Source organism: Odocoileus virginianus, chromosome 8 (assembly GCF_023699985.2).
Source record: "Odocoileus virginianus isolate 20LAN1187 ecotype Illinois chromosome 8, Ovbor_1.2, whole genome shotgun sequence".
Taxonomy (NCBI): domain Eukaryota; kingdom Metazoa; phylum Chordata; class Mammalia; order Artiodactyla; family Cervidae; genus Odocoileus; species Odocoileus virginianus.
Genome location: NC_069681.1, coordinates 70,927,804 through 70,941,534, shown reverse-complemented (window position 1 = coordinate 70,941,534; position 13,731 = coordinate 70,927,804). Strand labels below are relative to the sequence as shown.

General features: G+C 44.6%; 1 protein-coding gene across 3 annotated transcripts in view; it reads left to right on the top strand.

The window, feature by feature from the left end:
* The first annotated feature begins 3,567 nt into the window (after positions 1 to 3,567).
* MICU2 (mitochondrial calcium uptake 2) overlaps positions 3,568 to 13,731 on the top strand; it is a 56,452-nt gene continuing 46,288 nt past the window's right edge. The window contains exon 1 of one of the 3 annotated variants that reach the window (XM_070471665.1): positions 3,568 to 3,796. In XM_070471665.1, the coding sequence (XP_070327766.1) occupies positions 3,593 to 3,796 (204 nt within the window). In that variant the 5' untranslated portion in view covers positions 3,568 to 3,592. The remainder of the gene's footprint in view (positions 3,797 to 13,731) is intronic. The other 2 variants (XM_020881082.2, XM_020881081.2) reach the window with 2 other exon arrangements.

The following is a 13,731-nucleotide window of genomic DNA, read 5'->3' as shown; positions in this document are numbered from 1 at the left end:
TCTATATATTGGTGGAGATTATTGCATGACCCCCCAGAGGCCCTCAAGCCACTCCAAGGTAGCCCTAACCAGCCCTTGGGCCCCAAGCCACCCACTGTATCTACCCCACTCCCAGGCTGTCAACCTGGTACTCCTCCGATCTTGGAGGATTTCCCTATCCAAACACTCTGGCTTCCCGAGTTCCAGACTGAGTCATCTACTTCCCTGGATGCCTTCCTCGATGCTCACACCTACCACCTTCTTCCTCCTTTGCTCAGTACAACAGTCCACGGCCACCCTGCCCTGTTTAGAAATTCAGGCTTGGTCTCATCAGTGAAAGAAACCCCCCTTGAGCACAGTTTTTCTGCCATAAAACTTTTGTTCCTCCTACCAAAAAAGGAGCACAGAGGAAGTGAATCAAGAATATTTTGAGGACTTCCCTGGCAGTCCAGTGGTTAAGACTCTTGTGCTTCCACTGCAGGGGGTGTGGGTTGGATCCTGGGTTGGGAAACTAAGGTTCCAAGTGCTACACCCCATGCACTCCCACAACCACCACCAAATTTTTTTTAAAAAGAATGATATTTTGAAACAGTGTTTATACTCTGTTTTTCTCCAATTCCCATTTAAAATAGTATAAACCTGATAGCTTTAGCAGCAGGCTTGTATTTGGGGATTGGTATATAAACTACAAGGTTGAAAATACATCCCTGCCAAGGACTTTCTCTACAGCTGGTGAAGAAGAAATGAACAAAGCTGGAGCCTGAAAAGACCAATACATTCAATGTGTTCAGACAAATGTCGGCAGCTGCCAGGGAAGACTGCATACTTAGAATGGTTAGTCGGCTAGAGATCGGCTCTATTATAAGAATGTGTTTCCTCTGCAGAAGAAAAGTTTGAATGCATTAATTCTTAATGAGAATTCTAGAGGTCTGGGCACATAATGAAAAAAAAAAATCATCATCATCATAATCACAAAACACAGTTTTTCAAATAAGTTGAAAGATTTTCAGCAAAAGAAAACAAAAATTAAAAATGAGGTTTTTGTCCTGGAAAATAAATTACACAAAGGGAACAATATATTTCTGTATGTTTGACCCCCAAAGAGTGGAAATTGGCACAACAGAGCTTCATTTGCCCCATTCACTCATCACTCAGTCCCATATTCCTTCACTGAATGTCTAATATGTACTGGACATTGTGCTCTGTTCTGAGGATACAGAAAAATAAGATATCCTCGCCCATGAAGATGTCAAACTATGGCAGAAATACAATGGTTTTAAACACACCAAATGCTCTAATAGGAAGATAAGAGCACTTACTTGGGGCTTGGGGCCATGACTATATAACAGCTTTCATTAAATGTGTAGAGGAACTGTGAATTAGGCAGCACCTTGGAGGCTTCCTTGGTGGCTCAGATGGTGAAAAATCCTCCTGCAATTCAGGAGACCCAGGTTCAATCCCAGAATTGGGAAGATCCCCTGGAGGAGGAAATGGCAACTCCAGTATTCTTGCCTGGAGAACTCCATGGACAGAGGAGCCTGGCAGGCCACAGACCATGAGGTTACAAAAGAGTCAGACATGACTGAGTGACTCTCACTCTCATATACATAACTACATTTTGTAACTGTGGCTCCTGGAAATCAAGCATAAACTTTAGTATATTCAGGATGTACATATATCCTAGAAATCACACAATTACCACTGGACAGAAACAAGCTAGACATCAATGATTCAGAAAAGCATGACATATGCTTTCCTGAGAGCTACCAGAATTAGCAGAAGTGAAAACCAACCCAGAGGTCTGGTAGGAGTCAAGTCAGATAGGGAAGAGCAGAAGGATCCCAGTTAGCCGGGCTAACCTGGATTATGGACTCATCTGGACTCACGGACATTCGGTCAAGCTCATTTGTGATCAGAAGGCGGAAACGAGCCAAATCTTCAAGAGGGTCAGCTGACACATGGGGTGAGTCTGCAGGGCATTTGTCTAGTCACTCCCCTGGATGGCTCAGGCAACGCCCCTGCCCCAACCCCAAACCATGAGACAGTTGTTTACGGCTGAGAAAACTGAGACTTAAGGAGTTTAGGTAATTCATCCCAAATCACAGTGATGATCCCGGCAAAGGCAGGAAGCAAACCCTGTGGTCTGACCCACACAGCTGTGCACTTCTAGTCCCCTCCACTGCCCGCCTTGGGAAAGACGCAGAAAGTGGTTCCAGCAGCTGGAAAAGTGAAGAAGCTCCAACTGCAGATCAATTGAGACAAGCTGGCAAAAGAAGAGGGAGCAAGAACCAAGGGCAGATCATGACAAGAGGATCCAAAGAATTAAGTGGTTACGTTAGATTTAGTGTGGCACTTGTTCTTTGTTTTTGGTTTGGGGTTTGTTTTGCATAACTTCAAGATGGCAGTGATTATGTGATGAGGAATCCTGGCACCTTTGGTTGTGGACTCTAAGTTACTGCATGCCCAAGTAAAGCTTCCGATGGCTCAGGGACATTTCAGAGGCTGAACCAAGTTTATTAAGTAAATCTACTCCCAAAAGTAAAGACCAAAGAATGGAGGATCAGAGACCACAGAACAAAGCCAAGTCATCTGCCTCAGCTAAATCATTTCTTATGAGCAGGGCAATGGCCAGGACTGAGATGTTGCCCCAAGGCTGCCCTTGGACCCAGGGAAACACCTGGGTCCCTGATGAGGGACATGTGAAGTGTGCAGCATCTGAGTCGGGGCCAGGTAGGGTAATACACATCATCAAACACTTTATTCGGAGAGTTTAAATCCAACACTCAGCAAAGAGTGATCGCCTTATTAAAAATTACTTCATCAAAGTTAGACTGCTGAGATGGGTCATGATTTAGCAAAACCTGAAGAGCAGACAAGAATGTAAGGATAAGAAGGATGAAAAAAAGACAGGAGATACTTTTTGGTTTGTTTGTCAGTTTTGCAAGATGAAAAACGTTCTGGAGATGATGGTGGTGTCAGTTGCACAACATGAATGTGCTTGATGCCACCGAACTGTGCGCTAAAAAATAGTTCAGATGGTAGTGGCATACACATTCCACCACAACTGAAAAATACACCTTTTTAAAAGCTTGTTTGACTGCCACAGAGAGACAACAGAACACAATGTTTCTGAGGCCCGAAGGCCTGTGCGGAAGCCTGCAGAGCTTGGGTGGCTTTCTGACTCAGGAGATTCTGGACAGCGGCCGGCAGGAGGTAGAGCCCACTCAGTCCCCATGACCCGCAGGGCACGCCCCTCCGCTCACAGCACCGCCTTGATCACGCCCACCAGGAAGAGGCTCCGTCTCACTGCGGCCACAGCCACCGCGCCGGACCACAGCCCCCCACCCCCGACTCGCGACCCCAGGCCCGGCTGGGTCTGACCGGACGCGCAAGGCCCTCACACGCGTCTCACCGTGTCCCTGCCCCGGAGGCGTGCCCAATCTATCTCGGACACGCCCCGGGCACACCCCGCCCCGTCCCCGCCCACAGCAAGGTGCGCAGGCTCGGGGGCGGGGCGGAGACTGCCTCGGTCTCGCGACACCGCTGCCAGGCGCGAGTTTTCGGGACGCCGTGGGAAGCGGCGCGAGCGCCGCCTCGGAGCGCTTCCGCAAAGATGGCGGCGGCGGGCGGTGCGCGGCTGGCTGCTTTGGGCGAAAGGCTGCGGCGGGGTTTCGCTGCCGGCCGACGGGCCTGGCCGGGCCCCGGGCCCGTGGCGGCGGCAGTGGCTGGCGTGGCTGTGGCGGGAGCAGGAGCGGCGTGGTACCACGGCCGCGTGAACGTGGCGGCGCCCCAGGGCAACCTCACCGTCCTGGCTCAGGTACGGGACGGGCCCAGTCCGGCAGCCCCACCACGCCCCTCAGCCCTCGGGCACAAGGAGGGTGGGGATGAGGAGTGGGTGTCTGGGGCGGCCCTGGGGCAGCCGTCTACCCGCGGGGACATGGGGGCGTGTCCGGTGCAGGCCGCCCCGGCCCGCAGGACCGCCAGGTGGTCGACCTGTGCCAGCAGTGAACTCTTTAATAATGAAAGCGTGCGCCCTAAAAGTCGGTCGGTTCATCATTGCTGGTTTCGTGGTCAACTGTCAGGAACATTGCTGCATGTCATAAACCTGTGTGCTTCCACGGGCTCTAAGTACCAAGCTAAAGACGTTTCTTCTAAAACTGCCGTGTGTGAAAGTAAAGGTCATTTTCCCTGGTTCCTCATTAATTTTCCACGTAAAACATTTGAAGCTTTGAGAGTAAAGTTTGTGTGTGAATATTTTTGAAAATTAAAAACAGTAATCTTTTTCTGTGGTTAGACTTACATTTTTTCTTTCTAATGGCCTTGAGTTCTGATAGACTCAACAGTCAAGATTCAACAAGAGAGGAAAGCTGGCCTTGTGACTTAAAACTAAATATTGACAGTATTTTTACTTGTATTAAATTAAGATGCCACAAAGTGAATACGTGCAATAACTCTTCCCCCATCCTCATACCATTTCTGATCCCAGGAGGAAGAATCTTAACAGCGTTTTGTAGCATTTTTGTTCATCCTGTGTCAAGCAGTTCAGTTTACTGTTTCATCTTTGGTTTCTCTGCTTCTGTTTCATCCCTTTAGTTCATCCTGTTTAGTTAATCTTCCCAAGAGTGTCATTTTAACCACATCTTGTACCCTTCTTTAGAAACCATTAGTGCCTCATGCTCCTAGGATAAAATCCACATTTTTAAGTTTTGTTATTCTGAGTTCTCTGTAGTCACAGTATGACATCGAGCTTTACCTGCCTGCTTCCTCCGTCCTTGAAACAAGGGGCCTGTCCATCCCTCTGCTGCCCCGACTGCTGCTCTGCCAGCCGCACCACCACCACCACTTTGGAGTCACTTGTGCACAGTATAGAACTACTGAGCTACACGTGCTTTTGACACAGCAGTATGTATTATATAATTATTTTACTTAGTATGGCGAGGTGGTAATTCTTAACATAGTTTTTTTTTTAACATGGTTTTAATAGTAGTCATGATGTCCTTCATTTCTAGTCATCACATTAATTGATTTCTCCAAAAAAGTGAATTTATATCCATTTGCTCATGCACTTCTCCGGTTTCCATTGTGACCCGTGCTTGCAGTTGTGAGGGTTAGTCAGGAATTCAGGCTTGAATTCGAGGTCATGAAATAGCAGATAGATTGGAATTTCCCTTCTTTCTTCTTTCCACAGTTCTTGAAGTGCTGCTTCTGTGCCAGGCAGAATGCAAAGAGCTGGGAATTCAAGACACATTTCAAGTGCTCACAGTTTAATGCAGGGGGGAACTTTAAGAACTTTAATACAGGGTGCTACTGCTAAGTCACTTCAGTTGTGTCCGACTCTGTGCGACCCCTTAGATGGCAGCCCACCAGGCTCCGCCCTCCCTGGGAGTCTCCAGGCAAGAATACTGGAGTTGGCTGCCGTTTCCTTCTCCAGTGCATGAAAGTGAAAAGTGAAAGTGAAGTCGCTCAGTTCTGTCTGACTCTTCGAGACCCCATGGACTGCAGCCCACCAGGCTCCTCTGCCCATGGGATTTTCCAGGCAAGAGTACTGGAGTGGATTGCTATTGCCTTCTCCATTAATACAGGGTGAGGAGGTGATAAATGCTGGTGCTCTGGGGGCATCTGGAAGAGCCCCGCACACAAGCCTGGTGTCCTGAAGTGGTGACCTGTGGGATGAACAGAGTTCGCAGGGCAGGGAGAAGGTGGTGAGCATTGCAGGCACGGGACAGCACTGCCGCGGTCTGGAGAGAAGGATTGGACTGGTAAGACCTGGGCTGTAGAAGATGAGGTTCAGAACCAGTGGTAGGGTATCAGGTCAGAAAAAAGTTTTTATCTAGAGGATAGCAGGCAGCCATCCTGGAGATTCCTAACCTTCATGGTCAGAAACGGTCCCCGGAGGATACAGGCCTAGAATTCAGGGAATCTGTAGCTTCCCTGATGGCTCAGACAGTAAAGAATCTGCCCGCCATGCGGGAGACACGGGTTCAATCAGAGGGTCAAAAAGATCTCCTGGAGAAGGAAATGGCAACCCACTCCAGTATTCTTACCTGGAAAATCCCATGGACAGAGAAGCCTGGAGTGCTGCAGTCCTTGGGGTCACAAAGAGTCGGACTCGACTAAAGCAACTTAGCACATGCACTTAAATAGAAAAAGATGACATTTTTGTTTTCAGTGACCTATAAACTTAACATTTTATTAAATTGTGAGTGTAGGCAACTAGCTGCAGAAGTATTAACAGTAGCTGTCATCAAGAGCAATCTCAGATATTTTCCTATTCTGATACCATTGTTACAGATATCTCAACATAACACTCTGAAATTAGAGGGCTTATTCAGCCTGCCACTGTCTCATGTTATTTAATGCATAAATCAAGAATTACGCATATTGCAAGTTTGGCTTTCACCTTTGGAAAAAAGAATATGGAGACTTTTTTCAAGGGAGTGAATTGAAAGCGAGATCAGAAACTTGCAGTAATTCAGGAGAGAGTTGGTGATGGCTCAATTAGTGGATGAATTGGAAAGACGTTTAAAGATAAATTTGCAGAGTCTGAGTTGCTGGAATCTTGCATAAAATGTAATTGTTTCAGAAAATAATACAGGTTCACTACCCCCCCCCCCCCCCCCCACTATCTAAAAGTAGAGCATTCCTTTGAAACCTTTTGTAAGCTGGAATGGTGTAAAATCAAAGAGCAGTTACCTTAACACATCTTGCTCACAGATACATGGAATAAATAGAGCTGAGTCACAGACATGGTTCGAGCTCTGGCACCTGATGTTGAGATGCTGAGTGCAGTTCCAGGGAGGAAGGTTGGCAGGGTCACTCTTGCTGCCTGGGGTGTGCGCTGCCCCTATGACGATTCATTCAAAAAGGCTGAGCACTACTTTCGATTTTTGCCTTTTTTTCATGAAAGCAAAAATCCTCCTCACATTTTTTTTGGTTAGCAGATACAAGTACCAGTGTAGGTTTTTGGTGAAAGTGAAGTGGCCTGAAGCAGAGGACTCCTACAGGAATCCTGTACCAGTGATGACATCTGGGCAACAACATAATATTGCCTCTTTCAGAGATCCTGCAGAGCATGTCAGCCTACCAGTCACATTTATGTAAGCTGCTTCCTCCAAAACACTTCAGTATGTTTGAAATCTGTTCTAGGTTTTTGTAGTAACGCTCTTTAAGTATTGTATTTGATTCTGGCATAGTAAAATGAGATAAGACATGATAGAGGGGAGAAGACAAAATTATTTTTATTATTCCAAGCCATTCTGCTTTAAAAGGATAGAAGTCCTTAATAAGCCTTGATTATGTTAAAACAACAACACACACACACACCCCCCATATATATATAGTTACCTCATGGGGAAAGCAGTTAGGAACTCTAGAGTTTTTGAGTTGCAATGGCAAAATTATTTTCTTCTGCTGGAATTTCAATAATATGTAGAAGTTTTTTGTTTTTATTGTATTTTGTTTTTGCAAACTAGAAACAATATATTGGTAAACCAAAACTGATGAAAACAAATCTCCATGTCACTAAGTAAATCCCTAGTGACATGTAAGATCAGATTTAGGGTAGAATTTGTCTGAATCATTTTGATATTATAAATGCTTATCAGTTCAGTTCAGTTGCTCAGTCGTGTCCAACTCTTTGCAACCCCGTGAATCGCAGCACGCCAGGCCTCCCTGTCCTACACCAACTCCCGGAGTTTACTCAAACTCATGTCCATCGAGTCGATGATGCCATCCAGCCATCTCATCCTCTGTCGTCCCCTTCTCCTCCTGCCCTCAATCCCTCCAAGCATCAGGGTCATTTCCAATGAGTCAACTCTTCGCACGAGGTGGCCAAAGTATTGGAGTTTCAGCTTCAGCATCAGTCCTTCCAATGAACACCCAGGACTGATCTCCTTTAGGATGGACTGGTTGGATCTCCTTGCAGTCCAAGGGACTCTCAAGAGTCTTCTCCAACACCACCCTTCAAAAGCATCAATTTTTTGGGGCTCACATTTCTTCACAGTCCAACTCTCACATCCATACATGACCACTGGAAAAACTATAGCTTTGACTAGACGGACCTTTGTTGGCAAAATAATGTCTTTTTTTATTTATTTATTTTTCGTCTCTGCTTTTTAATATGCTATCTAGATTGATCATAATTTTCCTTTCAAGGAGTAAGTGTCTTTTAATTTCATGGCTGCAGTCACCATCTGCAGTGATTTTGGAGCCCCCCAAAAATAAAGTCAGCTACTGCTTCCACTGTTTCCCATCTATTTGCCATGAAGTGATGGGACCAGATGCCATGATCTTAGTTTTCTGAATGTTGAGCTTTAAGCCAACTTTTTCACTCTCCTCTTTCACTTTCATCAAGAAGCTTTTGTTTCTCTTCACTTTCTGCCATAAGGGTGGTGTCATCTGCATATCTGAGGTTATTGATATTTCTCCCGGCAATCTTGATTCCAGCTTGTGCTTCTTCCAGCCCAGCCTTTCTCATGATGTACTCTGCATATAAGTTAAATAAGCAGGGTGACAGTATACAGTCTTGACATACTCCTTTTCCTATTTGGAACCAGTCTTTTGTTCCATGTCCAGTTCTAACTGTTGCTTCCTGACCTGCATGTAGGTTTCTCAAGAGTAGGGTCAGGTGGTCTGGTATTCCCATCTCTTGAAGAATTTTCCACAGTTGATTGTGATCCACACAGTCGAAGGCTTTGGCGTAGTCAATAAAGCAGAAATAGATGTTTTTCTGTAACTCTCGCTTTCTCGATGATCCAGTGGATGTTGGCAATTTGGTCTCTGTTTCCTCTGCCTTTTTTAAAACCAGCTTGAACATCTGGAAGTTCACGGTTCACATATTGCTGAAGCCTGGCTTGGAGAATTTTGAGCATTACTTTACTAGCGTGTGAGATGAGTGCAATTGTGTGGTAGTTTGAGCATTCTTTGGGATTGCCTTTCTTTGGGATTGGAATGAAAACTGACCTTCTCCAGTCCTGTGGCCACTGCTGAGTTTTCCAAATTTGCTGGCATACTAAAAGCAGCACCTTCACAGCATCATCTCTCAGGATTTGAAATAGCTCACCTGGAATTCCATCACCTCTACTAGCTTTGTTCGTAGTAATGCTTTCTAAGGCCCACCTGACTTCACATTCCAGGATGTCTGGCTCTAGGTGAGTGATCACACCATCGTGATTATCTGGGTCGTGAAGATCTTTTTTGTACAGTTCTTCTGTGTATTCTTGCCACCTCTTCTTAATATCTTCTGCTGCTGTTAGGTCCATACCATTTCTGTCCTTTATCGAACCCATCTTTGCATGAAGTGTTCCCTTGGTGTCTCTAATTTTCTTAAAGAGACCTCTAGTCTTTCCCATTCTCTTGTTTTCTTCTATTTGTTTGCATTGATCGCTGAGGAAGGCTTTCTTATCTCTCCTTGCTATTCTTTCGAACTCTGCATTCAAATGGGAATATCTTTCCTTTTCTCCTTTGCTTTTCACTTCTCTTCTTTTCACAGCTATTTGTAAGGCCTCCTCAGACAACCATTTTGCCTTTTTGTATTTCTTTTCCATGGGGATGATCTTGATCCCTGTCTCCTGTACAATGTCTCAAACCTCCATCCATAGTTCATCAGGCATGATGTCTATCTGATCTAGTCCTTTAAATCTATTTCTCACTTCCATTGTATAGTCATAAGGGATTTGATTTAGGTCATACCTGAATGGTCCAGTGGTTTTCCCTACTTTCTTCAATTTAAGTCTGAATTTGGCAATAAAGAGTTCATGATCTGAGCCACAGTCAGCTCCCGGTCTTGTTTTTGGTGACTGTATAGAGCTTCTCCATCTTTGGCTGCAGAGAATATAATCAGTCTGATTTCGGTGTTGACCATCTGGTGATGTCCATGTGTAGAGTCTTCTCTTGTGTTGTTGGAAGAGAGTGTTTGACATGACCAGTGTGTTCTCTTGGAAAAACTCTATTAGCCTTTGCCCTGCTTCATTCCGTACTCCAAGGCCAAATTTGCCTGTTACTCCAGGTGTTTCTTGACTTCCTACTTTTGCATTCCAGGCCCCTGTAATGAAAAGGACATCTTTTTTGGGTGTTAGCTCTAAAAGGTCTTGTAGGTCTTCATAGAACCATTCAACTTCAGCATCTTCAGCGTTACTGGTTGGGGCATAGGCTTGGATTGCCGTGATATTGAGTGGTTTGCCTTGGAAACAAACAGAGGTCATTCTGTCATTTTGGAGATTGCATCCAAGTACTGCATTTCGGACTCTCTTGTTGACCGTGATGGCTACTCCATTTCTTCTAAGGGATTCCTGCTCCCAGTAGTAGATATAATGGTCACCTGAGTTAAATTCACCCATTCCAGTTCATTTTAGTTCGCTGATACCTAGAATGTCGACATTCACTCTTGCCAAGTCCTGTTTGACCACTTCCAATTTGCCTTGATTCATGGGCCTAACATTCCAGGTTCCTATGCAGTTGCATTGGAGAAGGAAATGGCAACCCACTCCAGTGTTCTTGCCTGGAGAATCCCAGGGACGGCAGAGCATGGTGGGCTGCCATCTATGGGGTTGCACAGAGTTGGACACAACTGAAGCAACTTAGCAGCAGCAGCATGCAATATTGCTCTTTACAGCATCGGACCTTGCTTCTATCACCAGTCACATCCACAACTGGGTATTGTTTTTGCTTTGTCTCCATCCCTTCATTCTTTCTGGAGTTATTTCTCCACTGATCTCCAGTAGCATGTTGGGCACCTACTGACCTGGGGAGTTCCTTTTTCAGTATCCTGTCATTTTGCCTTTTCATACTGTTCAGAGGGTTCTCAAGGCAAGAATACTGAAGTGGTTTGCCATTCCCTTCTCCAATGGACCACGTTCTGTCAGACCTCTCCACCATGACCCGTCTGTCTTGGGTGGCCCCACATGGCATGGCTTAGTTACATTGAGTTAGACAAGACTGTGATCCATGTGATCAGATTGGCTAGTTTTCTGTGGTAATGGTTTCATTATGCTTATAATAAGGCCTAAAACTGGAAGGAGGAAGAGAATAAAGTCAAAATTCTTAACAGTTCGAAGTTGAGAATGGTTATGTTTTATTTGTTCTTACTGATTTGTTGATTGAATATTTCATTTATCCTCTAAATTTTTACACTTTTGGCCTTACAGTTTTCAAGTTACATGTGATATCAGATATGGTTTCCTGGCTTTATGGTAGGATTTTGGGGTTTGCTTTTTAATGAAAAATTTGTCCACTATGCTTAAAGTAAAATTATGGTGTATAACTGAGTCCATTGTTGTTGTGCTTAGTCGCTCAGTCGTGTCCAACTCTTTGTGATCCTATGGACTGTAATAACCTGCCAGGCTCCTCTGTCCATGGAATTCTCCAAGCGAGAATACTGGAGTAGTTGCCATGCCCTCCTCCAGGGGATCTTCCCAACCCAGGGATCAAACCCAGGTTTCCCTGCAGGCGGATTCTTTACTGCCTGAGCCACCAGGGAAGCCCTGCCTAGTCCGTAGGTAGGGACCATATGAATGTTTTCTAGTCTGTGTAAATCCAGATTCCTTATTCCATAGATTTATACGTGTCAGATTCCATTTGACACTGTTTATTTGTATTTATAAATTCTTGGAAGCTCTCCTTAACATTTAATCTGTTATTCTTTTATAGAACTTATCGCTTCCTGAAATTGTTTTATTTGTTTCTTTTGTCTCTGTCTTAGAAGGATAGCCTCTTATCTTTTTCATCTCTGTATTCTTGGTGCATAAAACATTCACAATTACATAATGTTTGCCCCAAGAGTGAATAAATGAACTGCACTTTGTAACAAAGTGACCTTGTCTAACTTTGGTTTGATTAGCCTTTGTAGAAATAATAGACAAGTGGTATCCAGAAATGTTCAGATTCATCTGAGTTACTAAATGTCATGTGTATATTCAGTTACACACTTAGGATTATAGACACGTATGCCGTGTTCCCAGTAGGAAACCTAAGTACATGGGAAACTTTGCTCTATTCTGCCAAATCCCAAGGGCCTGGAAAAGAGTCTTGTGCATAGTAGGTGTGCTAAGTATTTATTGAATGGGTAAATGAGCTGATGAAATCTATGAGACAGTAATAGATATTCCTTTGTCTCAGAACATTCCACCTGTTACTGTGTACGAGATTTAATTTTTAATTCATGTTGTTAATACTTAAACCTGTCTTTATACAGCAAGCTTTTGTCTGGAGCCATCACATTAAAATATCAAAATTAATTTTAGAGTAAAATAAAATGTATTTTCATTCCAATTATTGAGATCCTTCAACTTGTAAACCTCAAGCCAAATAAATTTTTTAAAATTTATTTATTTTGACTGTGCTAGGTCTTTTTGCTCTGCACAAACTTTCTCTAGTTGTGGTGAGCAGGGGCTTCGCATTGCAGTGGCCTTTCTTGTTGAGGAGCCCTGGCTCTAGGACAGGAGGGCTTCAGTTGCAGTTCCCTGGCTCTAGGGCACAGGCTCAGTGGTTGTGGTGCGCCGGCTTGGTTGTTCCAAGGCTTGTAGGATCTTCCCAGACTAGGGATGGAACCCATGTTCCCTGCATTGCAGGCAGCTTCTTAACTACTGCACTACCAGGGAAATCCTAAATTATTTTTAAATTTGGAAAATAACCCTGACCTAGACTAAAACCAACTGTATCAATAAACTATTTTGATGTTAAATGTGTGGCACACATTTTTGTATACTATTGATTACACTAACAATTTACATACAAGATCTGTATCTTAACGACCGACTCATTTCCTCTTAGGGAGAGAATGGTTTGGTTTACACAATCAGTGTTTCTGGTCAGTGTTTCTGGGAGAGTCAGCGTCCTAAGGACCTGGGTGTGGCTCGGGCTCCACAGGTGAGGGCAGGTGGCTGGCATAAGAGAGGCACGGAAGAAGTCTGGGCACAGAAACCGAAGGGGAGATGGGAGCTGGACTGGAAGGGTAAATCCCCTTATAACCTTTGATCTCCCTGCCTCCCACCTGTCTGGAGTCTGGTAGAATTGCAGGCTCAGGCAGAGTCACACACGGTTCCTGTGGCTTAGGCAGGGGCCAGTGGAGGTGATGCCCAGAGAAGAGGCAGTAAGAATGCAGTTCTTCCCATTCCCAAGGTATTACCAGCACTCCAGGAAGGGGCTTTTTGCATTATCCTTCAGTTTTAATTGAGGTGTAGTTGACATAAAAATTGTATATATTTAAGGTGTACCACCTGATGTCTTATTTGTATACACTATGAGATGGTCAGCACTGTCAAGCTGATTAACATCCACCACCTCACGAAGTTACCATTGTTGTGTGTGGGTGTGTGGTGAGAACACTTAGATCTACCCTCCTAATAAACCTCAGGCACATGATACAGTATTGTATGTACAGTATAATATATGTGCATTGTCATGCTGTCCATTAGACCTCCAGGACTTAGCCTGCATAACTGACGCTTCATACCCTTTGACCAGCCTCTCCCCATCCCCCCAGCCTCTGGCAGCCACCAATCTGATTTGTTCTATGAGTTTCACTATTTCAGTTTCACAGATAAGTGAGTTGTGTAGTATCTGTCTCTCTGTATCTGGCTTATTTCACCGAGTTTAATGCCCTCCAGGTTCGTCCATACTGTTACCCATGGCAGGGTTCCTTGTCCAAGGCTAAAGATTGTTTGTCATCTCGTGGTATGGGTGTGTATCAGTATCTTCTTTATCGATTATCTGTTGATGGAAACCTGGGTTCCTTTCCTACCTTGACTCTTGTGA